The sequence below is a fragment of the Scyliorhinus canicula genome, chromosome 9 (assembly GCF_902713615.1).
Source record: "Scyliorhinus canicula chromosome 9, sScyCan1.1, whole genome shotgun sequence".
NCBI classification, from domain to species: Eukaryota; Metazoa; Chordata; class Chondrichthyes; order Carcharhiniformes; family Scyliorhinidae; genus Scyliorhinus; species Scyliorhinus canicula.
Genome location: NC_052154.1, coordinates 146,061,678 through 146,087,594, shown reverse-complemented (window position 1 = coordinate 146,087,594; position 25,917 = coordinate 146,061,678). Strand labels below are relative to the sequence as shown.

Below are 25,917 nucleotides of genomic sequence, written 5' to 3'. Positions count from 1 at the left end.
GGTCTCCCAGGCTATTGGAGACCTCTGAGTGGTCTGAGACAGGGCAGGGTGGGCCCTGGCACTCGGGGACCTTGGCACTGCCAGCCAGTCTTGACATTGTTGGCAGTGTCAGGTTGCCCAGGTGGCACTGCTAAGGGCTGGGGCCTGAGGGGTGCCATGCCCATGAAAGGGGGAATGAGGGAGGATGAAGGGTGATGGGTGAACGGCAGGTATGAAGTGGCCTCATAAAGATTGGGAGTGTGAAGGGTCGGGGCCCTGAAATGGGGGGCCCCGAACAGGGGGGCCCTAAGCGACCCTATAGTGAGGTGTTGTTACTTGGCAGCAGTTCAGGGGAATGCCCATGTGTTCATGGGTGACATTGTCTGCGGGTGAGGGAGGGTGGTGTGGGGGATCCTCCAGCTCTCTAAGAGATCGGAGCACCCTTTCAAAATGGGGGCCCGATCCCTGAGGAGCCGGTCTTGTCAGGGAGTCCAGCTCCCCACTGTTGTAAAAAATTGCTAACTGTGGGCTAGATCGGGGATAAACTACCCAAGGCCCAAATAAATGACGGTGTGAGTGAATACCGGTGTGCATCTCACCCAAAATGCTGGTGAGAATCACTTCACCAAACTCACCTAAAATGACACTTAGAAATTGGTTGAATTCCACCCTCTGTTTCTGTTTTGGTTGGATTGTACCGGTAAATAGCTTAGCTATTCGATTAAATATATAGGCAAGATAATCAATTTAAAGAGAGTGTTCGACCTAGAGCGATGTTTTTTTCCTTATTATTTTGAAGTACCTCATTTATTTGAAACAGATTTTGTGATAGATGTACAGTCATCATGCTGTTTTCCTGAACTCCTGTGTTAAAATGTGCTTAAATTGCCTGCCTACAAGATCCAAACAATACTCTCTTGGCGGTATAACACAACAAAGATTTAATTGAAATGCATAGTCTTTCTATTGTGATAAGCATTGAAATTCATAGTCACTCTTCAAAGAGTTTAAAACCATTTGTAGCTTTCAATCAAACTGAAAAATAGCACACCTCCTACTGTGCTCATGGATGGTTGTGAAATCAGTCATGGAACAATAATTAAGTAATGGAATCCCTTGCCTATGTCAACAGATTGAAATAGCCAGCATTCATTTTCTGACACTCGGTCGGGCATTTTTTCAAAGATTTAAAGGGCAGGACTTTTAAATGCCTTGGGAATTTTGACTGGTTCCTTGGATTGCTGTTTGTGACTAGTTGATTTTGACTGGTCTGTTGACCTTTTCTTGAGTATCACATTAACGAGTTTATGTTCTTTTTACACATATTTATGTCTATTTTTAACAATTCTAAAGGGCACCTACCCTCCTTCAAAGATGCTTTGGGAACAGATACAAAGGGTTCATATTGGATTATGGGTACCCTCACTGTCTAAACAAATCGACAAAGTTCAGACCTGCTCTTACTAGGTCTAATCTGCAGACCTCGGGTTTCACACTCTAAAGCTACCAAAATCCCATTTGAGTGGAACATGCTGATGATTTACATGACTAGCTGTCTACATAAGACATGCATGCTTGAAATGTTCCCTGCCCCTACAAAATGGGAATTATAATGTTCAGTGACGTTCTCTGCTATTTTCACCATGATGCAGAGACTCTCTGACGCGGTGAAAATCTGGGCCACGGTTCCTGCAAGTTGACAGTAGTTAAAAATGGTTGCTACCATTGAAAGTTCTGCTCAGGGGACATTTGCGAATCTTAATATTGACATTGCACTAATGAAATAATGGGGGCGATTCAGCGGTCAAAAGTTTAAGTCTGCTTTTGGAAGTGTTTGGTGTAGTGGTTCTCGACGGCTGCAGTGCCAAGTATCATCCTGCTATTCAACGGAACTTTCCCTTTTTTTTGGCCTTGACAGGTTTCTCCCCGCCGAGGCCATGTTTGGAGAGATTTCCTGCTGGCATGGTGATCTCATCAGCAGCTGTTCACAGATTGCGGCACCATTTGAATGAGCGGCAGCTCCAATTCTGACCCCCCCACCGGCCACCACACACACACACATTCCGGCTCCACCCACTTTCTAGCACCTCCCTCCCCCCTTACCTCACAACCTTGTAGAGACCCTGGGAACACCCCCTGACATTGGCAAGGCCCTGCCCTCCAGGCGAGCCTGCCACTGGCACAGTGTCAGTGCCACCAGTCGCTGGCAATGCCAAGGTACCCGGGTACCAGTGGGAGTGTCAGGGTACCACCCTTCCCTGTCCCTGACCACCCAGAGATCTCTAATGCCCTGTGAGACCCCCCCTTCCCCCCGAGGTGCCTTTGCACTTGGTTCATGTTTGTGTGAACCAGTGCTAAATGGCAACCCAGCAATGGCTTGCAGAGCAGCCGTTGAGTCCCAGCGTTCAGGTATTTAAATGAGTCTACTGGCTGCTTTAAATATGCAGATCTGTACCTTGCCCAGCGAGGGCGGGATCCCGATTTTGCAAGGCAGAGCAAGTCGGGTGACTCGTGATCGGCCCGGCACGGAGCCCGATATGGGGCTCTCCCGGGATTCACCCGGCTCCGTGCCTTGTGCAATGCGGTTGCTGAATTGTGCCTAATGTCTGTATCCAACCATTAGTGACAGGCATATGTGCCAGATGTTAACCTATTCTTTTTGGATCCTAGGCATATCTGAGTACGGCTAAACACCTGGAATTTTATGGTTCCATATTTTGGCATTTGAACCTACAAATACAGTTTGGAAAGTTCCCACTGCATAACTGCCTCCAAAGTCATATGAAAATTTCTTGGCCGATTAGTCATATTCAAGGTGTGATCTGTGAAAGATTAACACAGGAGCCATGTATTAAAGCGATATTAACTTTTTATTCTGTGTTTGAAATTGTGTTTTGTTGTAATTTAGTAATGTCTGATTTGTGTAAGTTTAGAAATTGTTAATATAGTGGAAATAATTCTGTGCAGTTGCTTACTTCCAACATGTCTCTGAGGTACAGCATCTGTTTAAAATGTTGAATGGAGGGCAGACAAACCTGAACAAAAAGGGAACATTCTGGAAAAATGCTGCACGACAGTCAGCATAAAGGAACAGACAAGTTATGCTTTTTCAAGTCTGAACGGTCCCTAAAGCCTTATCCTCAGATACTGACAAACCTGTGTATTACCATCATTTTCTGGCCTTATTTCGCATTTCCAATTTTCCCTTATATGTATGACCTTGTATGGCATAGAATCATAGAATCCCTACAGTGCAGAGAGAGGCCATCTGGCTCATCGAGCCTGCACTGACTCTTTGAAAGAGCACCCACTCTCACACCCTATCCCTGTAACTCCACCTATCCTGCACATCCTTAGATAGTTTTTTAAAAAATCATGGCCAATCCACCTAACTACACATCATTGGACTATGGGAGGAAACCCACGCAAAAACAGGGAAAGCGTACAAACTCCACACAGTCACCCAAGGCTCGAATTTAGCGTGGGTCCCTGGCACAATGAGGCAGCAGTGCCACCGTGCCACCTCATAAAACTAATTAATTAGCATCCAGATAATGTGCACAGTGGTACAGTGGTTAGCACTGCTGCCTCACAGCTCCAGGGTCTCGGGTTCAATACTAGCCTCTGGTGACTGTGAAGTTTACACTTTCTATCCGTATCAGCGTGGGTTTCCTACGGGTGCTCCAGTTTCCTCCCACAGTCCAAATATGTGCAAGTTAGGTGGATTGGCCATGATAAATTCTCCCTTCGTGTCCAAAAGGTTAGGTGGGGTTACTGGGTTATGGGGATAGGGTGGAGGCATGGGCTTAAGTAGGGTGCTCTTTCCAAGAGCTGGTGCAGATTCGAAGGACCGAATGGCCTCCTTCTGCACTGTAAATTCTATGATAACATATTCAGTAAAGGGTTAACTTTGCTGATAATTTGCAAGTACAAGATTCAAAATCTAAATCTCAAGAAAAAAATGCTGTTCATCACCACTTATTTAGGTCTATAAATAATATATGCACAGAAACTGTATCACTTGATGCCAGCACCAATTGTGTACAGTTGAACTGTCAATTTTGTTGCATAATGATCTACAAAACACAGTCTGCATTCATTAGGATTAAATGTAAAGGCAACTTGGTTATGTAGAAGTACCAACATTTTTGTTTTGTAAATATTTCTTAGCAAAATCTCAGCTGTCAAGGAAAGTACATTTAAATGCTAAAAAGGCAAATTATTTGTTACAACTGCAATTTCTATATGGCATGCTAAATGTGGGAGGGAGCAAACCTCACACGGCATTTCACAGAGGTGTAAGTAAGAGTTATTGAGCTGTTAGATTCTATCCTATCTATCTAGGGGTGGTGATGGCGGGTGGCCAGATGCATTTAATATCATTATTGTGGTTAAAGGAATCCAAATCAAGCAACTGATAATACACACAAGTCAATTTTCTGGTTGTGCAAGTACGAATTGTCTACTGTTGTAGGAATGTACTGTCCAAAGTGCATAGTCAAAGGTCAAAAATGGACAAGCCTGAAGGAATCAACACCGAATAGGGCTAAATGCCTCCTCCCCGATCCCCAAACAATGGAAAGCAGAGAAGCTTTAAATTTGAAACCAAAGCAGAAATTGCTGGAAATGTTCAGCGGGTTAGGTAACATCTGTGGAGCAAGCAAGAAAGGTTAATTTCTCTGCTACAACCCTTCAGAATTTTGCAAAAGCTTTTCATTTAAAAAGAACCTCAATTAAATCTTCTCCTTGCCTTTTCTGTTCCAGTAGGGCTTGGCACAGTATCACAAATCTCTTGTCATAACAATGGCTTACAATCTCTAGCATCACCCTGGTGGATCTATGCTGTGCACTCTTTATGGCTTTCACATCCGTTCGATAGTCTGCCACCCAAACCTATGTGCACAATATTCTTACTGTAGCCCAAGCAATATCTTCTACAAATGTACTCCTGTACTTTATGCTGTTTTCCAGAAAACTCAAACATTTACTGGATTTTGATTTTCAAAAAAACTATTAACTGCCTGGACCTTGCAATTTCAAGGATTAATGTATTTGAATCCCTAGGTCTCTCTGTTCATTCAGATCCTTCACTATCTTTCTATCTATGTAGTTCTGCTAAGGCTTGTGCTTCTACTAACCAAACTAAAATTGCACTGTTTCCAAGGCAAATATTTTGTAATTAGGGTGAAATAAAGATATTTGACTTTGAAAATATGTTGTATTGTTGACAGTGAATTACGAGGCATGATGTACATATGTCAGTATATTGCCCACTGCGTCTGTCCTTCTTATCAAGGGGCATCTGTGATCAGCTGATAGCACTGTCGTCTCTGAATCAGCGGGTTCAAGTCCCAAATGCTTTACAGTTCTGCAGTTAGTGAGATACTCCCGAGACTTCAAACACAAAGGTACAGTCCCCTAAATTAATTATGAGCAGTAACATTTTCATAATTTGTTGTCTTCTGCTAACCACAATATTGCAGCAAACATCAGGGGTCACGTGATCTACACAACCGAGGCCTCGGCAAACTTTGGAGGCCACGTGATGCCCAGCCTATCAGGGCAAAGCACGCATGATTCCAGAAGGCTGAGGTCCTTCAAAACCTGCAGTACATATCCAGTCTAGAAGAAGACTTGGAGTCACTTGCTGGTATTGTAATGTTCCTTTATACTTTCTGTAAATAGTTTTTGCCTCTAAATAAACTGTCTGTTGCTGTTATCCACTGATGATTACCTGGAGTTCCTGTTATTACATTGCGACGAGGGGAATGTGTTCGAAGTTATCTGAAGGTCTACTGGGAAGAACTGGGGAAGAAAAGGGGTTGCAAGCCAAAACATATGCAGACCCTGAGGCCACACCAAGATTTTATAAGGTCAGACCAGCCCCTTATTCCGTGTTAGAAAAAATGGAACAGAGCTTCAGTGCATTAAAGACTTAGCCATCATTAGACTGGTACAGTTCGCAGAATGGGCTGCACCCATTGTACCCGTCCTCTGCGTATACTTGATATCGTCAGCATACGCAATTTTTCAATGCACCATGGAAAATTTGTTGCAGTAACTGCCCAAATTTGCCATTTATTTAGATGATGTCCTGATTACCAGTTCCATGGAAGAGGAACACTTAGCCAACTTGGAAAAAGTGCTAAAAAGATTCTTGAACGCTGGTGTACACTTGAAAAAGGAAATGGGTGCATTCCAAGCCACTGAGGTGACCTATTTGGGCTACAGGGTCGACAAAACAGTGTTGCACCCAGTGGGGAGAAGATAAAAGCACCCGCCCCAAAAAACACTGGAGTTGAAGTCCTTCTTGAGGACGTTAGATTCCTTCCGAATCTGGCCACCCTGTTAGCACTATTGCATGCGTTGCTGAAGAAGCACCAGAAATTATTTTGGAAAACATTCCAGGAGGACTTCAATCAAGTGATGCAGCATCTTCAGTCCACTAGTTTACTGATCCATTTTGATCCTCGAAAATAACTTGTCCTCATCTGCATGTGGGATTGGAGCCGTTCTTTCTCATTGATTGCTCAATGGAAACAGACAGGCCCATCGCTTATGTACCCGGAACCCTCTCCAAGGCAGCAAAAGCAAGGGTACTCTCGAATTGAAAAGGAGGTGTTGGTGGTCGTGTTCAGCATTAAGACATTCCACTAATATGTTTATGGATGGCATTTCAACGTTGGTGATGGATCACAAACCCTTGTTGGGATTATTCAAGGGGTAAAACAGTTCCCCCTATTGCCTCTGCCCGAATACAAGGCTGGGCGTTGCTGCTGTCAGCCTATGAATATACCTTGGATCATCGGCCTGGGGTCCAGATATGTCACGACGATGCGTTGAAACGTCTCCTGTTACGTCTCCACGTCCTTACTGGTGTCTGAGGAAGCCACAATGACTTCAAACTTCCTGGATACGTTACCGGTGTCGGCAAGACAAATCCAGTCATGGACACAAAAAGACCCTATCCTGTCAAAAATCAAGCACATGATTCTTTTGTTTTTATAAATATTTGTATTCTCCCCTTTCATATTTTCATCCAAATTTACACCCAGCAACAAACAAATCAATAGTTACAAACACAATGTCAATCCCCTGGCCAAGAATTCCTCCCTCCCACCAACCCCAAAATAACCTTCAACATTTTAAATAAAAACATCAAAGAAAATGATTCAGGAATCCACCATCCATCCATACATAGTCACCAACAGCATACACAGTCCAACCCCCACCCCCCGCCCCCTTCGGGCATTCAGCGAGGTGAAGGCTAAAACATCTGCCGCCGCACCCGATTCCAACCCCGGCCGATCCGATATCCCGAGTATGGCCTCCAGAGGAGCTGGCTCAAGCCTCACATGTACCACCTTCGAAATTACCCTGAACACCTCCCTCCAATACCCTCCAGCTTTGGACAGGGCCAAAACATATGAATGTGGTTTGCGCCCCCAACCGCAAAGTTCACAAACACCCCCCTCAAAGAATCGGCTCATCCTCGCCTTTGTGAGGTGTGCCCTATACACCACCTTCAGCTGTATCAGCCCCAACCTCGTGCACAAAGTTGAGGCATTTACCCTCCGGAGCATCTCATACCATAACCCCTCCTCCATGCCCTCTCCCAGCTCTTCCTCCCACTTTGTGTTACTCTCCTCCAGCGGTGCCTTCTCTGCTCCCAGAATCGCTCCATAAATTGGTAGTATTTTTCCGGGGCCATCGGGAGTGGTGCTGTTGCCAACGCCCTCAGCCCCGACCCCGTACACAGACATTTCTCCATTCTAACCTACTGGGGGTTAAGTAATAAAATAGTAAATTCGGAAGACCCTGACTGCTGTCCTCTCTGCAACAGCACCTTCCTAATCCTAGCCACCTTCCCCCTGGTCATATAAACAAGGTAATGATCTTTTCGACCTCCTTGAAAAATGCCTTTGGCAGGAAGATCGGCAGACACTGAAAAATAAACAAGAATTGTGGCAACATGTTCATTTTAATTGCCTGTACCCAACCTGCCAGCAACAGAGGCAAGCATATGATTCGGAACGGTAGTTTCCTTGATCCTGTTTCAGAAACGTTAAAGCTGTGAATGACCAGGAGACATGAGTTGAGCTGCGAGGACGGAGTGCTCCTGTTGGATTCGTGTGGTGTCGTTCTGGGTCCTGGGAAATGGCTGTTATTGGAGGAGTTACGTAATGCCCACCCAGGCATATCTAAAATGAAGTTGTTGGCATGGAGCTACGTGCGGTGGCCCGGCATCGATGCCGACATTACTAGCATGCTTGAGCTTTGCTACCAGTGTCAAGAACAGCAAAACTTGCCCGCTGCCGCCCTTCTGCAACCCTGGGAACGGCCTAGTAGGCCTTGGGTTGAGGGTACAGATCGACTTTGAGGGGCCATTCATGGGGACCATATTCCTTTTGTTGGTTGACACCCACTTGAAATGGATGGATGTGTACCAGATCAAGCCCACTACATCTTTCGCACCCGTCGCTCTGTTGTTCCAATGCTTTTGTGCCTGTGGTATACCTGAGGTCCTCGTTTCGGACAATGGTACTGTGTTTAAAAGGATGGAATTCCAGTGGTTTATGTCTTTCAATAGGATCAGGCACATAGAGTCGGCACTGTACCACCAAACGGATTGGCGGAATGCGCTACGCAGACCTTCAAAGCCGGAATGAGGAAGCAGTTGCCAGCTTCCTTGGATACCAAGATTTTATGGTTTTTGTTGTCGTATAGGATTACCCACATTAATAGAATAGAATCATAGAATCCCTACAGTGCAGAAGACGGCCATTCAGCCCATCACCGGAGAATCACCGCAAATCGGGCACGTGCGGTCGACGCAGCGCCGGTCGGGGGCTATTGAAAAAGGCCCCCGCGGCAATTCTCCAAAGTCAACTGGCCGAGTTCCCGCCGGCGTGGTTCTCTCATGGCTCCACCTTGCGGGCACTCGGCATGGTGGCTGCACAGTCCGCGGCTGCCCTGGTGGGGGACGGGGGGATCCTTCACCAGCGAGGGCCTCCAGGACGGCCAGGATTCTGATCGGGGGCCACCAATCAGCAGGCGCACGTGATCTGGGGAGGGGCCTGTGTTGTCGGTGCCGGTTCGCGGTGTGGGTCGCCATATCGCGCTGCGCGGCCGACCGAGGCCACTGCCGTGCTCATGCGCGGGCCCCGACTGGAAGTGCAGGGCCCCGTATGGGCAGCCGGAGCTGTGAGGACTACTCCTGGGCTCTGCTAGCCCCTTGGAAATCGCAGAATCACCCTGGACTTACTCCACGAGTGGGGACATAACCCCATTACTGAAGAAGCCCGCCCAAGATCTCCAGTGCCTGGGGGTGTGGGGGGGGGGGGGGGGGGGTTGTGGTGGATTGGGGGGGGGTTAACTTGTGGACGTGTGGGAGGAAGGATGTTGCGAGGTCCCCGACTGAGGCCTCAACAAACCTCTGAGGCAATGTGCTGCCCAGCCTATCGGGGAAAACCTGTGCGATTCCAGCAGGATGGGGGCCTTTAAAACCTGCAGAACAGATCCAGGATAGGAGAAGGGTTGTAGTGACTTGTGGTATTGGAATGTTCCTTCATACAATCAACTTTTAATATGTAGGAAAAAATTAAACTTGAAATGGCATATGTGTGTTGCTAATGAATAGAAGACTTGGCTTGTGACGCTCAAAACTGTGGATTCCTTTCAAGAGTGTGGATGGGATGCCGTTGTTAAGTGATTTGAGAATTGTATCACATGTCAGCAATATAGCAATATTCTTTAATGAACCTAAATTTTAGCCAACACTGAATAATGCAATAGAAAATAGCTGGAAATGGGTAGAGGTTGATGAGCATGATTTTGTTATAGCTATTATCGAAAATAGTGGACAGAATTCTCCCAAAAGATAACTAAGTGTCATTTTGGGCGCAAAGATCGGTGCGAATCATACCGGCTGTTCTGGTGTCCATAAGACATAGGAGCAGAATTAGGCCACTTGGCAAATCGAGTCTGTTCCGCCATTCAATCATGGCTGATATTTTCTCATCCCCATTCTCCTGCCTTCTCCCCATAACCCCTGACCCCCTTATTAATCAAGACCGATATATCTCTGACAATGAATTAGCCTCCACAACCTTCTGCGCAAAGAGTTCCACAGATTCACCACCCTCTGGCTGAAGGAATCCCTCCTCATCTCTGTTTTAAAAGATCATCCCTTTAGTCTGAGATGGTGTCCTCTGGTTCTAGTTTTTCCTACAAGTGGAAACATCCTCTCCACGTTCATTCTATCCAGGCCTCGCAGTATCTTGTAAGTTTCAATATGATCCCTTCTCATCCTTCTAAACTCCAACGAGTACAGACCCAAAGTCCTCACAAGTTCCTCATTCGACAAGTTCTTCATTCCAGGGATCATTCTTGTGAACCTCCTCTGGACCCTTTTCAAGGCCAGCACATCCTTCCTCAGATACGGGGCCGAAAACTGCTCACAATACTCCAAATGGGGTCTGACCAGAGCCTTATACAGCCTCAGAAGTACATCCCCGATCTTGTCCCCGGTCTTGTATTCTAGCCCTCTTGACATGAATGCTAACATTGTATTTGCCTTCTTAACTGCCGACTGAACCTGCACATTAACCTTAAGAGAATCGTGAACAAGGACTCCCAAGTCCCTTTGTGCTTCTGCTTTCAGAAGTATTTCCCCATTTAGAAAATAGCCTATGCTTGGATTCCTCCTTCCAAAGTGCATAACCATGATTGTCATTCCAATCATGATCTTCCCGCACCTCATCATTTTTCTGAAGCTCCGGTTGCGCTGATAATGAGATTGATTTGATTTGATTGATTTGGTTTGATTTATTGTCACATGTACCGAAGTACAGTGAAAAGTATTTTTCTGCGGCCAAGGGAATTACACAGTACGTACATAGTAGACAAAAAATAATAATCGACAGGGTACATTGACAAATGGTACATCGATAAACAATGATGGGTTGCAGTGCGGAACAAGGGGCCAAACAAAGCAAATACGTGAACAAGATGTGTGGAACGCAAGGCCCGATCCTCAGAGATTGGGGCACCTTTATTAAAGGGCACCCCTATCTCAGAATAACGAGTCAGAATCCCCCCCCCTCAGGTGAGCAACACCCCACTATGGGATTGCCGAAAGCCCTGCCCCCTTCATGTCCTGCCCCCTTCACGTCCTGCCCCTTCAAGCCCTGCCGCTTGTGTCCTGGCAGTGCCAAGTTGGCATTGGCGGGGGCAGTGCCAGGCTCCCAACCATTCAGGGGCTACAATGGACTCCGAGGCTCCAGTATGATCATCACATCTGGTCTCTGAATGTGGAGACCAATAGCGATGAGCACCAGCTTCACGTTGCGCCAGTGGGTGGCAGAATTGCAGGAGTTGGAAGAAAATGGGCACAAATCACTCTGGACATTCGTGGAGAAAGTCCAGAGTGATTGTCCATTTTGAAGGTGGCTCGCAGGGCCTGGTGTAGTCCTCGCAGCTCCGGCTGCCGATACGGGGCCCTGCACTTCCAGCCGCGGTTCCGCGCATTCAGGCGGCGGCCCCGCGCAACATGGCGGACCCACACAGTGGGCAGGCCTTGACAATATAGAACCCCCCTCCCCCCAGATCACATGTGCCCGCCGATCGGTGACCCCCGATCGCGAGCGTGGCCGTCCTGGAGGCGCAAACCCCCCCGGTGACGGACCCTCTGCCCTCCACCAGGGCGGCCATGGACTGGGTCCGCAGCCACCACTCCGAGCTCCCGCCGGGTGGAACCACGTGAACCACGTCGGCGGGAACTCGGCCAGTTGTCGGCGGAGAATCGCCGTGGGGGATTCTTTCAGTGGCCCCCGACCGGCACCGTGCGACTGGCGGCGATTCTCCGGTTCCTGGAGAATCGTGGGAAGGCGTCGGAACCAATCGCGGGTCTGGAGCCCCATTCTCCGCCCCCGTGTCGAGCGCAATTTTGGCTCGGAGAATCCCGCCCTAGGTTTTAATATGCTAATTTGGGTGTGAGGGCCTGCTGGGAGGGCCTGCAAACTATTTGGCGCCTGGCACAAATTCCATTTCGGGACTCTCCCACAATTTTCCTGACATGTCGAGAATCGCCTCCAATGTTTTAATTGCCAACATTTTCTGTTTTTTATTTGATGAAAAGTTTTATTTTCGCCTTCAATGTTTGGAACAGCTAATTCACTGCTCCTAAATTCTACACAGTGTACAGGCAAGAACTAACCCAACTTTTGAATCTCCATTTGAGGCCAGTTCAGTAGGTCAGCTGGTGCTAACTGACTATCTTCACCGGTGAAAGCAAAATTGGAAATGGTGTAACAGTTAGGATAAATGTGAAGCATTGCCTGAGATTGGAAGTAGTGTTGGGATTTCTTTTTTTCACAACAGGTGACCCTAGTGACCCAAGCTGTGACAACAAAGTGCAGGTATAACATGAAAGTGCGGCAAAGTGACAGCAACTTCTGTTTTGTGTCAGTTTTTTTACATTCACTGTGAATACACATTTCGTCAAATACAATCTGGGTGTTGTCAGCCATCAAGTGATCATACGCCATTTCCTACATTACAACAATGGCTGCACTTTATAGAGTACTTGTATAAAGTGCTTTGAGATGTCCTGTAGTCATCAAATGCAAGATAGAAAACTTTCTTATTTTCATTTGCATGGCTACCAAATACAATTATAATGCCTCTTTTTAAAATAATTCCACAGTATGTAACCACAATCCGGGAAGGCTTTGCAGACAAAGGAATAGGGTTGGGGGCTTGATGCAAATACTGTTAGGCCCATGTATAATGAACTTGAGGGGTATCAAAGTCTATGTCATCATTTAGATAAGGTTATCGCTGCTACTTATTACTCTTCACAATTTGAACAGTACGACAGTCCAGACTGCTTTTCAACATTCAAGCACTGTTTGTAGTTTCTGCAATAAATGCAGAAACTTGCTTTCGATTCACCAAAATGAGGTGTGAAGGATGTCTTTTCCAGTTGTTTGAAGAAGTGACCAGAAGAACATTTTACACTGGTAATGTAACAAAGTGTTGATAGTGCAATGGTTTCATGTGAAATATATCATTGGAGAAGTAATTGCCATTTTCACGATGCTGAGAAAACAGATGTCAGTCAGACCGGAAAGGTGGAATGCGACTCGAGGATTCACGTTACAAAACCATGTTTACTCTGACTGATAGTATTATGTGTCCTGCTACTCCTTCCTTAATAATGGATTCCAACATTTTCCCAATTATAAATATTGGACTAATCAGCCGTTAGTTTGCTTACCTGTTGCCGTCTCTCCTTTCTTGAACAGTAGGATTACATTTTAGTTTTCCAATCTGCTTGGACATTTCGAGAATCTAGGAAATTTTGGAAGATTACAACCAATGCGTCTACTGTATCTGCAACCACTTCCTTCAATGAATTGCTTAAATGGTGTCAAGCTTCTTGAGTTACACTTATCCAGGCAAGGGAAGAGTTTTCGATCACGCTCCTGATTTGTACCTTTTGTATGGTGAAAAGGCTTTGGGAAGTTGGGGGGCCTCACGGTAGCATGGTGGTTAGCATCAATGCTTCACAGCTCCAGGGTCCCAGGTTCGATTCCCGGCTGGGTCACTGTCTGTGTGGAGTCTGCACGTCCTCCCCGTGTGTGCGTGGGTTTCCTCCGGGTGCTCCGGTTTCCTCCCACAGTCCAAAGATGTGCGGGTTAGGTGGATTGGCCATGCTAAAATTGCCCGTAGTGTAAGGTTAATGGGGGGATTGTTGGGATACGGGTTACGTGGGTTTAAGTAGGGTGATCATTGCTCGGCACAACATCGAGGGCCGAAGGGCCTGTTCTGTGCTGTACTGTTCTATGTTCTATGTGAGTTGCTTGCCACAGAATTCCCAACTTCTGACCGAATCTTGTAGCCTCAGTATTTATATAGTTAGTCCAGTTCAGCTTCTGGTCGATGGTGACCAGAACGTTGATGGTGGGGGATTCAGAAGTGGTAATGTCATTGAATGTCAAGAGAAAGTGGTTAGATTATCTCTTGTTGGAGATGGTCATTGCCTAACACCTGTTTGGCACTAATGTCACTTAGCAGTCAAATCGGAATGTTGTCCAGGTCTTGTTGCATGTGGAATAGACTGTTTCAATATCTGAGCAGCTGTGAACAGTACTGCGTAATCATCACCATCTCTGACCGTATGATGGAGGAAAGGTCATTGATGCATCAACTGAAGATGGTTGGACCAAGCTACCTTGAGCTCATCTTGATGCCGAAATGATTGATCTCCAGCAACTAAATTTTTGTCTCCGATATTATTTCAACCAGTGGAAAGTTTTCCCATGATTCCTACTGACCAGTTTTGCTCAAGTTCCTTGATACCAGACTCCATCAAATGCTGCCTTGACTCAAGGCCCAATGAATATAGCTCATGGCTGTTGGCTTACTGCAAGATAACCAATTTGTGACTCATTAATTTTCAGGGGGAAATTGAGTCAGTTTTGAGGCCCAATGTTGTACCCAATGTTGCAGTTTGCAATATAGTTAACGCTGGTCCTGGAAATTCTCCTGTTGTTCTCTTAGGATCTAACTATTTTGATACCATTGTTGTTTTTAAAACCAATAAAATTACAAAGCATAATGCAGTTAAAACAATAGCCTTGGCCAGACTATTCCTCCGCTGAACAGTGTATTCAAAAGTATCCATTTCTCTCTCTACTATTCAGAAATTATTAACCTTTAAGCTGGCCTAATATTAACACTTGCAGCAGGAAGTGATCCTCTCGAATTAAACTCTAGGGAGGTTACAACATTAGGAATGCACGAGTTTGCACCTTTGTATTAATTAACAGTTTCCAATCTAGACCCTGTTCCATATTTACTCAGAAGAACATGAGCGCTTGTCTTAGCACTCACTATGATTAATATGCACATTTAAACACTGATAAAACATAAAATCAAATCTTGTTAACAAATGTTAGCATACCTAATGTGTCATTTTTGAAGATAAGCTAATTTATTTAAAGAACTTTAAGTATGAAATACATTATAGGATGTCTGATTTTAGAGAAACCTATTTAAAATACATGTGGCTATTTCATTTCTATGTTGTGTTTGTAGGATAGATGGACTATTGTTTAATTCCATTTGCAATAAAAGATAAATGTAAATGGCGCCACAGTCCTAGAGGACCACAGGCTGCTCTCCCCTTTGAGAGAGAGCTGACTGGTGGTAATTTAACCTGAGGGTCACCACACCTCGAGTGAGGGACAAGGTTGAGAAGATCATGGATAACCTCAGCTGGTACGGGAATTAAACATGTGGGGCGCGATTCTCCCATATGGGGAGAAATCGTAAGGCTGGCGTCAAATCCGGGCTGGTTTGTCGGCAGCCCCCCCCTTCCCGACCGGGAACCGATTCTGGTCCCCGGTCGGGGCTAGCATCCCGACGCCGTAAACTCCGGCATCGCGGGCTTAACGAATTTTGTTAAGCCCGCTTGCCAGAGTTAGCGCCGGCTGATGCGTCATATGACGTCAGCCGCGCATGCGCGGATTGGAAGACTCCAACCCGCGCATGCGCGGATGACGTCATCGCGCATTTGCGCGAAACCCGCGCATGCGCGGGCCGGGATGCCCCTCAGCCGCCCCGCGAATGGATACTGCGGGGCGGCAGAAGGACAAAGAGTGCGCGGGCATCGGGCCCGCTGCCCGCGATCGGTGCCCACCGATCGCGGGCCCATGGCACCCTTGGCACGGCCGTGGTACTGCCGTGCCAATCGGTGCCATGTTTTTAAAAATCGAGAGTTTACGGCCGTTTTTACGAACGGCCAGACCAGGTGTGTTTGCCGTTCGTAAAAACAGCCGTAAAGGGCTGGGAACTCGGCCCATCGATCAGCTGAGAATCGCTGCCGGCCGTAAAAAAAACGGCGGCAGCGATTCGTATCGGGAGTCGGGCGTGGGAGAATAGCGGGAGGGCGTCGGAACAGCGTGGCCGTACAATTTTACGAGCCACGCTATTCTCCACACCGTCGGGAGTGCGGAGAATCTCGCCCATGGTGTTGGCATCGGGCTGCACCATAAACCAGCTCTCCAGCCAACTGAGCAAAACCGAAAATCCAAGTTAATTAGTAAAAGGAAAAGTTCCTTCTTCTGCTTGAAGTTCAAGGACATTGAGAGGCAGAAGGGAGCACTAGCCATCCTTCATTCGGTTGATCCATATTGAACATGCCTGTCCTGAATGTAATGGCACAAAGTGCATGTCTATTTTTAACTAGATTGAACAGGCATCATGGGCGGGATTCTCCGAGCCGATGCTCGGTTGGATAATAGGCGTTTACGGCGAAACGGCCCGCGACGCCGTTCCGACGCTGGTTACTGAATCTCCGCAACTCCAAAAATCATGCGATCGCGGTGGGCGTCCCACGGCCCGGAGAATCGGGGCAGTTGGCTGGACGAGCGATTCTCCGGGCCCCCAACGATGCTGCACCCTGGATGGGCCGAAGTCCAGACAGTGTGTTCTGAAGTCACGACGACATGGTTCTAACCACCTATGAAAAATCGTCAGCCAGTCGCGGCGGCTGGGAACCACCTGTGCCAACGCCACGGATGCCATTAAGGTGGCCATGCTGATGGGCACCCACCCCGGGCGCTGGCTGAGCGCATGCCTCTCGGCCATTTGGATGGGTGCCACACCCCTCATGGGATACCCCGCCCAGCCGGTGGCACCCACCGGCGGTTAGATCCAGTGACGCACCCACGGCAGCCCCCCCATGAGGGCAGTGCCGTTAAATGGTGGCCCTGGCAGGAGGGACTGGCGACAGGAGTCAGGACACCGAGGGGGCAGGAGTGGGGGGCATGCATGGCTGGAGCGTGAGTTGCCAACCGGGATGACCATGTAGCCCATGGCGCGTGGTTGTGGAGGGGGGTATGTGCCATGATGAAACTTTGTTTACCTCCACCCCCTGCAGATTATAATGTTTGGGCATCGTCCAGCGATGTTGGCCGCCGTGGTGGGGCTGCTGCCCTGCATGCAGCCCTGTGGGAGCAGGAGCAGGGGCGTCACAGAGAGGAGGCTGCAGCAGAGGAGCCGACCGCAGAGGGGCAGGTGGCAGCCGCTCAGGCTGGAGGGCTACCCGCCTGACAGGCAGAGGAGGAGGACCAAGAGGAGTAACAAGATCGTTCCAGTCGCTGAGTGGGGAACTGTCCGGCATCTCGCAGGCACAGGCACATCCGTGCAGTGACTGATGCCCTGTATGATCTTGCAGACCGGTATATTCAGTTCCCTGTGGATGCGCCCACTAGGATGCCCGGGCAGTGGGCTTCGCCGCAGTCTCCAGGATATCCAGGGTACAGGGGTAATTGATGGGGTGCACGTCTCCCTACAGCCACCATCATATAACAGGCTGACGTTCATGAACAGGAAGGGGTCCTACTCCATGAACATTCAGGTGGTCTGTGGCCACCAGATGAAGATCCTGCACGTCTGCGCCCGATACCCGTGCACTGCACTTGACTTGTAACCCCCCCGGTTGCTGGGCAACGGATTACCCGTTGCGGTTGGGCTGATGATGCCTATACGGAGGCCACAGACCGATGCGGAGAATGATGCCCATTGTGCGACCAGGGGTGTGGTTAAGAAGTGCTTTGGGCTGCTGAAGATGCACTTCAGGTGCCTGGACCCCTCTGGAGGGGTCCTCCAGTACGACTCATGGAGGGTCGGCCGCATTGTTATGGTCTGCTGCGTCCTCCACAATATAGCCCAGCAGAGGGGCGATGTGCTGGAGGAGAAGGAGGATCACGAGGTAGGGCATGCCTCTCCAGATGAGGAGGGGGTGGCAATTTACAGGACTTGGGGGCTGGACATGGATGGGAGGCTGCTCGTCCAGCCACTATGGCCAGCAAGTGCGGGACGGTTTAATTGCTGCACATTTCACCAACTAGGGTGGGGGGTTGTTCGAGCACGGGACGGTTTATTTGCCGCACATTCCACCAACTAGGTTGGGGGGAGGGGGGGGGGGTTGGCTGAGCAGGGTCACGGAAAACCACAATACTGCACCACCTCATCACCTTCACCTTGCATAACATAAATGAGACTCCCCTCCCCCACCACCGCATCAACCGCATGCACACCACTCCTCCATTACACATCCACCTGCGGCACGATGGGCTGGGCTTACACGGTTGTTAGTGAAAGCGGGTCAGGTCCATGCCATGGGGGATGATGAGAGCCCGCTCTGCGATGAGCTCTGAATTCCACATAATCAGACAATGTCTGACTCATGGCCACAGTAACACCCCCCATCTGGGTGGTCCCTGTATGCGGGCTGGATATTGCATCACAGGCCCTGTCGAATCGCTGGAGACGCGGTTGCATGGATGCCCGGGGGGGGTGTTGTGCATGTCACACCAACTGGGGCTGCAACGTTCCATGACCCCTCACCCACAGTGGCACTCAGTTCCCGCTCCAGCCTCGCACACATCGGACAGAGCGCAGGGGGCAGCATTCATCGGTGGCACAGTGCGTTTAATTCCAAACGTTATATACATGTGCCCTAGCCCCTATAACTAAGCTATGCCCTGCACCTGTGCCAATTTACTCGGTGTCTAACTTTCTGAGCTTACGGGCCCTATCACTGCGGGGTCCAGCAGGAGTGGAGGTGGACTCCTGCGACTCCTGCCCTGTGACTAGGGTCCCTATTGGCGCTCGTTTCCAGGGCGGCCAGGTCTGGATGGGTCAGGCTGCTCCTCGGACTTCCCAGCTGGTGTGGTGCCACCTTGTTCTGCCCACCAGATGCATCAGGGACGGCGGGGGGGTGGGGTCCGAGGTGCCGCTGTGTTGCAGGACCTCCCCTGCAGGAGTCACCGGCACGGACCCCAGCACCTCCTCCTTCCTTGGGGTGCCCGATGGCCCCAGGGCTTCTCCATGGGATAGGGGCGCGAGCAGAGCCATCCCCGAGGCAGCCCCGACACCTGGCGCTGCCAGTCCTGGAGGCCCGCTCTGATATCGACCAGGGTCTGTACGTTAGCAGCCATGGAACTCTGGGATTGGGCCATCCCTGTCTGAGACTGCGCCATTTTCCTCTGGGTCTGTGCGACGCCGGTCAGCACCTGGGCAATGGTGCTGATGCTCTCAGCCTAGTATCAGTCTACTCTCAACCATCAGTAAAGTGATGGAAGGCATCATCAAAAGTGCTACCAAGTGGCACTTAATAATAATAATATGGTCACTCAGCTCCTGACCTCATTACAGCCTTGGTTCAAACATGGACAAAAGAGTTGAACTCAAGAGGTGAGGTGGAAGTGATTGCCTTGATCTAGAATGGCATCAGAGAGCGCTAGCAAAACTTGAGTCAATGGGAATTGGGAAAAACTCTCCACTGGTCAGAGTCATACCTAGCACAAAGGAAGATAGTTGTGGTGGTTGGAGGTCAGTCATCTCTGTCCTGGAACATCACTGCAGGAGTTGCTCAGGATAGTATCCTAGGCCCAACCTTATTCAGCTGCTTCATCAATGACCTCCCTTCCATCATAAGGTCAGATGTGGGGATATTCTCAGCACCATTCAGGGCTCCTAGAATCATAGAATTTACAGTGCAGAAGGAGGCCATTGGGCCCATTAAGTCTGCACCGGCCCTTGAAAAGAACGCCCTCCCTAAGCCCACACTTCCAACCTATCCCAGTGACCCCACCTAACCTTTTTGAACACTAAGGCCTATTTAGCATGGCCAATTCACCTAACTTGCAAATTTTCGATTGTGGGAGGAAACGGGAGAACTCGGAGACACGGGAAGAACGTACAGACTCCGCACAGACAGTGACCCAAGCCGGGAATCAAACCTGGAGCTGTGAAGCAACAGTGCTAACCACTGTGCTACCATGCCACCCCTTAGACTGCTCAGACACTGACATAGTCCACATGCAAATACAGCAAGACCTGGACAATATCTAGGCTTGGGCTGACAAGTGGCAAGAAACATTTGCGCCACACAGTTGCCAGGCAATGACCATCTCCCAGTAAGAGAGAATCAAACTATCGTCTCTTGGCATTACTATCACTGAATCCCCCACTATCAACATCCTGGAGTTTACCATTGATGAGAAACTGAACTGGTCCATGTAAACATTATTGCTAAAAGAGGAGGCCAGAGGCTAGGAATCCTACAGCAAGTAACTCACCTGACACCCCAAAGCATGTCCACCATCTAAGTCACAAGCCAGGAGTGTGATGGAATACTCCTCACTTGCCTGGATGAGTGCAGCTCCAACATCACTCAAGAAGCTCGACACCCCAGGGCAAAGCAACCACTTGGAATGGCACCCCTTCCACAAGCATTGACTCCCTCCACCACCGATGCACAGTAGCAGCAGTGTGTATCATCACATGATGCACTGTAAGAACTCCCCAAGGGTCCTTAGGCAGTACCTTCCAAACTTACGAACACTAGAAGGGCAAAGGCAGCAGATATATGGGAACACCACAGCCTGGAAGGTCCCTTCCAAGTCACTCACCACCCTGACTTGAAAACATATTGCTGTTCCCTCACTGCTGCAGAGTCAAAATCCGAGAACTCCCTCCCTCATAGCACTGTGGGTGTACCTACACCATATGGACTGCGGTGGTTCAAGAAGGCAGCTCATCACCACCTTCCCGTGGACATTTAGGGATGGGAAGCAAAGCTGGTCTAGCAGCGAAGCCTACATCCAATTAATGATTTCCATAAATAAATCCAGCAGGGTATTTTGGCGAAACCTGTTTATCCAGAGTGTGGTTGGAGTGTGGAATGCACTATGACACGGAGTAGTTGAGGTGAACAACAGAGATGCATTTAAGTGAAAGCTACATGAATACATGAGGGACAAAGAAGAAGTAGGACATGTTGATGGGATTGTGGATCACAAAGCCTGGCATAGGCCAGTTGAGCTGAGTGCCCTGTTTCTGATCTAGGAACAGGAGTAGGCCATCTGGCCTCTCGAATCTGCTCTGCCATTCAATAAGATCATGGCTGATCTTTTTGTAGAACATAGAACAGTACAGCACAGAACAGGCCCTTCGGCCCCCGATGTTGTGCCAAGCAATGATCACCCTACTCAAACCCACGTATCCACCCTACACCCGTAACCCAACAACCCCCCCTTAACCTTACCTTTTTTTAGGACACTACGGGCAATTTAGCATGGCCAATCCACCTAACCCGCACATCTTTGGACTGTGGGAGGAAACCGGAGCACCCGGAGGAAACCCACACACACACGGGGAGGACGTGCAGACTCCACACAGACAGTGACCCAGCCGGGAATCGAACCTGGGACCCTGGAGCTGTGAAGCATTTATGCTAACCACCATGCTAATGGTTGACTCCATGCTAAATGGTTGACTCAGCTCCACTTACTCATCTTGGGCAATATATTTTATGCAATAAGGAAAAATATCCTAGGAACTTACCTGACTTGGCACCATTTCTGCAAAATTAACCATTCCTGGCCTTTGATAAAATGAACTGCACTTTTGTTATGTTTCAGAAGTGGCCGTGACACAGAATTGGCCAGTTGATGCTCAAGTCCCTTTGGAAGACATGGATTGGATTGAAGGTAAGGATTAGTGTATCTAGAATAATACCTGACGGTAAAAAGGTCCTGAAACTATTGACATAGCTGGCAGTGGCTGCCAGTTTGGCTCAGTAACACTTACTCCTGAGTCAGGCTTGTGAGTTGCAGATTGAGTGCATAATCTAGTCTGGCAGATCAGTGCAGTGCTGAGAAACTGCCAGGTTTTCTGAGGTGGCATCCTTCAAATGAGACATGCTGATAGTTCCGGTGGGTGTTTAAGATTCAATGCTAGAGGAGTGAACTCTCGGTATCCTGGTTAATATTCTTGGATTCAAACAACACCAACAAGAACAGATTAACTGATTGCTCATTTTGTGCTGTTATGCCTTCTTGATATGTAGAAAATGGCTGCTACACTAACAATAAAAATCAGCTATTTAATGGGATGCGGTTTGGGAAGTTTAAGGGGTATTAAAAAGGACTCTAAGTACAAGTTACTCTGTGGGCATTTGTGTGATGTAATATTAAGCAACCATCTGGACTTGATTGCTTCAGCATAATCCGAGGGGAGGGAATGGGGAGAGGTGGGGTTTTTCGATGGCAAAGTGGATTGCATACTGACTTTATATCTACCTCTGTGAAAGTTCCCTCCGCTGACTGTAAGGGTTCAATGTGAAATGAGTCTGGCCAGTATTGATTTACTTGTCTGCAACAACAACTTGCGTTTATACAATTAGTGCCCTTAAATGGGAAAAATGGGAATTGACTTATATTTACACAGCACCTTTCACAATCTCAGTGCTTTACAGATAATGAATGCATAGAATCCCCAGTGCAGAAGGAGGCCATTCAGCCCATTGAGTCAGTACCAACCCTCTGAAAGAGAAAACTTAAGATACTGGACAATTGCAGCAACTCTGACTGCATCTGTGGAGAGAGAAGGGAGTTAACATTTGGAGTCTGGATTACTGTCTGAACGAGCACCCTATCTAGGACCATTCCCCCACCCTATCTCCATAACCCTGTCCTATATCCGTAACCCCACTTGATCTATACATCTTTGGACACTAAGGGGCAATTTTAGCATTGAAATTGTTTAATAGTTTGGTGGAAGAGAGACTATAACATTAGCAATGGTCCTTTTTTATTATTCATGCATCTGATGTGGGCATCGCTCGCTGGCTGAGCCAGCATTTGTTGCCCATCCCTAGTTGTCTTTGAGTGGCTTGTGTGGCCATTTCAGGGGACATTTACAAGTCAACCACATTGCTGTGGATCTGGAGTTGCATGTCGGCTAGACAAGGTTAAGACATTAATAAACCAGATGGGTTCGACAATGGTTTTATGGTCATTATTAGACCTTTAACTCCAGGTTTTTATTGAATTCAAATTTCACCATCTGCCATGGTCCCCCGAACATTAGCCTGGGCGTCTGGATTACTTGCCCAGTGACACCACCAGTATGCCATTGCCTCCCTTATGGCATGTCCCCAAATTGTTCAGATAACTTCAACATTATTGGTACCACAACAACTTGATGCAGACATTTCTTTCTTTATAATTAATGCCCTACGGCACTTTCAAGAGTGGGCAATGGAAAGCAGGAAGCAAAGCCAGGGAAGCAGAAATTAGGGAGTGGTAATTGAATGTTTGGTCAAAGAGAATTTGAGAAAGTTTTTTAAATGTGAAAACTAGAAAGGTTTGAGAAAGAACTCCAGAGAGTAGCGTCTGGTTGGCTTAAAGCTGGTCACTAATGATGGGAGAGGAAGAGGTGCACAAAAGGGCAGAGTCACGTGAACAAAGTATTGGGAACTTTGAGGAAGCAGAAGATACAAGACTAGAGGAGGTTGTTGAGGTGAGGTGGTACAAGGCTATAAATATTAAATATTGTGACAGGCCTGTGGGACTTAGAACAGCAGAGTTTTAGACCAGGTTTTTATTTCATTTTCTGAAATGGATGTTTATTTGCTCTGTGATGTTGAAGTTGATGAACGTTAGACATCATCAACAAGAACTATAGGGTTGTTGAGTCTGAAGATTACATTGGCAGAGGGACTGGGGTCAGAGCAAAGATTTGCACTTTTGCAGAGATGGAACTAAGTGAACATGGTTATGGCATCTGAACTCAGCTGTAGATTGAACAGCACATCAAGGCTGCAAACACTTGGTTTAATCTTGAAAGTTAATGTCATAATGAAGCTTTTGCATAGTTAATGTCACCCCATCATTTAAAGTAAAATCATTAAAAATGTACTCATTTATATCAACACGATTCGCGAGCATTGAAGGATATATGTATTTAAAATAAAATGTAATAATGTCAAAACATTACAAGAGGTTTATTGGTTGATTTGTGAAACACAGAAATGCTAATGGTCAATGTTTTATTTTTCAAGCTGACCAGTGCTACACATATGATTGTCGATGCGGAGGTGAATATGTTCTTTCCAAAGAAGAGGCAGAAGAAAATGTGTCTCTCCTCTGCTGTAATACTTGCTCTCTCAGCATAGAGATCTTAAACCAAGGTTAAAGTGTTTCAATTGAGTTTTCTTTAACTTTTTATTGAGACGTAGTATCAGCCACAGAAGTCTAGTGGCCAGGCTGCAAAATGAAAACTAGAAATGCCAACTGTGATGAAGTACTGACTCTTGCAGCTATCTAGCTGAAAAGTATTTTAAAGGGCTGCATCAATCGAGTTAAAACCAATGGACAGAATACAAGTCTCAGTAACATGGCAGCTTAGCTTTTCAGCAGTGGGGTTCTCTAGTGAACCTGTCTACCAGCATTCATTTTGTGTCAGATGCTCAGGAACTAAAGCACTCCTATCAAGCAATGCAAAGAATTGATTATGGACAGTTTTTCTCGACTTTCATTTGTATGATACAGTACGGCCAGCAAGCATGCACCACAATGGAATTGGAGCAAAGGGTCAGCGAGGGACAAAGATTAAACACATGAGACTCTTGAAGGCAAAGAAGATTGTTTCTCACTGGCCCAGGGTTAATGTGTGAGATCTATCCTGCGCCCTTCTGTGAAAATGGAAGTTATTGCAGTGAATAAAGGATGGATGATCTTATCAAAATTGTTGTAATTTATGTTTTATGCTTTCATAATTGTTGATTTTATGGGTATTCACTGGATATGAGTAGCATTTTGCATGAATTTAAAAATTGATTTTTAACTTGGCATGTGCCAAATTGAACCAAATCTCTAGTTTATTGTGTTGTCCCTGTTTGAAATCTCTCACTTGAACTTTTAAGCTGATTTATTGTAGTCTGACTGTTTCTTGACCACTAATAAACAGATAGGCTAGAACGTTATTCACAACCTCATTTCAGCACAATTCATAAATGAATAAACTTGGCACCGAATGGATTTTGTTACTAAGTTGAAATGGCCATGATATTGCACCTGTGTCACCATTCTCTTCAATGGGCTCCCACTCTCCCGCCTCAGTGTCACCACCAGGCTTGCTGGTGCTCTCACTCTGACTTCCTGGGACACACCAAATACATTCTGCATCATCTGACTGCCACTCCTCTACATCTGAGAAAAGGCTAATGTTGCTGATATTTAGTTCATGTTCCATGGGGGAGATTTTGAGCCCACCCTATCCGTCCACGGGATCAGCGGCTTGGATGGAAAATCCCACGGGAATTGGAAAACGTGACCTCTCCGGCGATGTCATGAGATTCACGAGCAGAATGTGGCGACTAGGGTCTTTTCACACTAACTTCATTGCAGTGTTAATGTAAGCCTACTTGTGACAATAAAGGTTATTAAGACAAGGGCCGTGCACCTCATTTTAGTTCATTTGCATCGATTTAAATATTATTAGCAACTGCTCAGCCACAGGATCCCTCCTCACTAAATATTCATACTTTCTGAAGTGGTTTACAATAGGTTTGGCAGTTGAGGGGAGTCCTTCGGGGTGGGGGGGGGGGGGGGGGAGAGTGGTAAATATAGCCCCCTGGGGAGGGGGATTGAGCGTCATGTCTGCACAGATTGGCACTGTAAATCTCCCTACTCACAGAGCCTTGTGGCAGAAAGCAGGCAACAGCGATAGACTTAAAGAAAAGTTTAGTCAGAAAGATAATGGTAGGACTCCCATGGAATCTTCACCAGAGAATGGGCACAATTTAACCACGTGTTGCGCACTTCGCAGATCTGGGCGTGCCGCTTAAATAGGAAAGGCAAAAATCTGGTGTGAATCAGTTTGCTACCTAACCTGCCCACTCCTGATGCTGAATTCCAGATCTTTCCCAAATATAGCGGGCATATCATTCATTCTCATTTGCGTTCATTTCCATTTCATTAGCGAGATTGAAGTTGAATGCAACGTCCTCAAGGGAATTAACCAGCTCCCCAAAAGGGAAATCATGTGGGTGTCGTTTAGTACTTTAAAAAAATG

At 47.3% G+C, this 25,917-nt stretch overlaps 1 protein-coding gene across 1 annotated transcript in view; it reads left to right on the top strand.

Annotated features, from left to right (window-relative positions):
- The window catches only part of dnajc24 (DnaJ (Hsp40) homolog, subfamily C, member 24), a 120,431-nt gene extending 95,605 nt beyond the window's left edge, over nucleotides 1–24,826 (top strand). The window contains exons 5-6 of the mRNA XM_038807878.1: nucleotides 21,480–21,548; nucleotides 23,903–24,826. Of these exons, the coding sequence (XP_038663806.1) occupies nucleotides 21,480–21,548; nucleotides 23,903–24,036 (203 nt within the window). The 3' untranslated portion in view covers nucleotides 24,037–24,826. The remainder of the gene's footprint in view (nucleotides 1–21,479; nucleotides 21,549–23,902) is intronic.
- The last annotated feature ends 1,091 nt before the right edge of the window (nucleotides 24,827–25,917 follow it).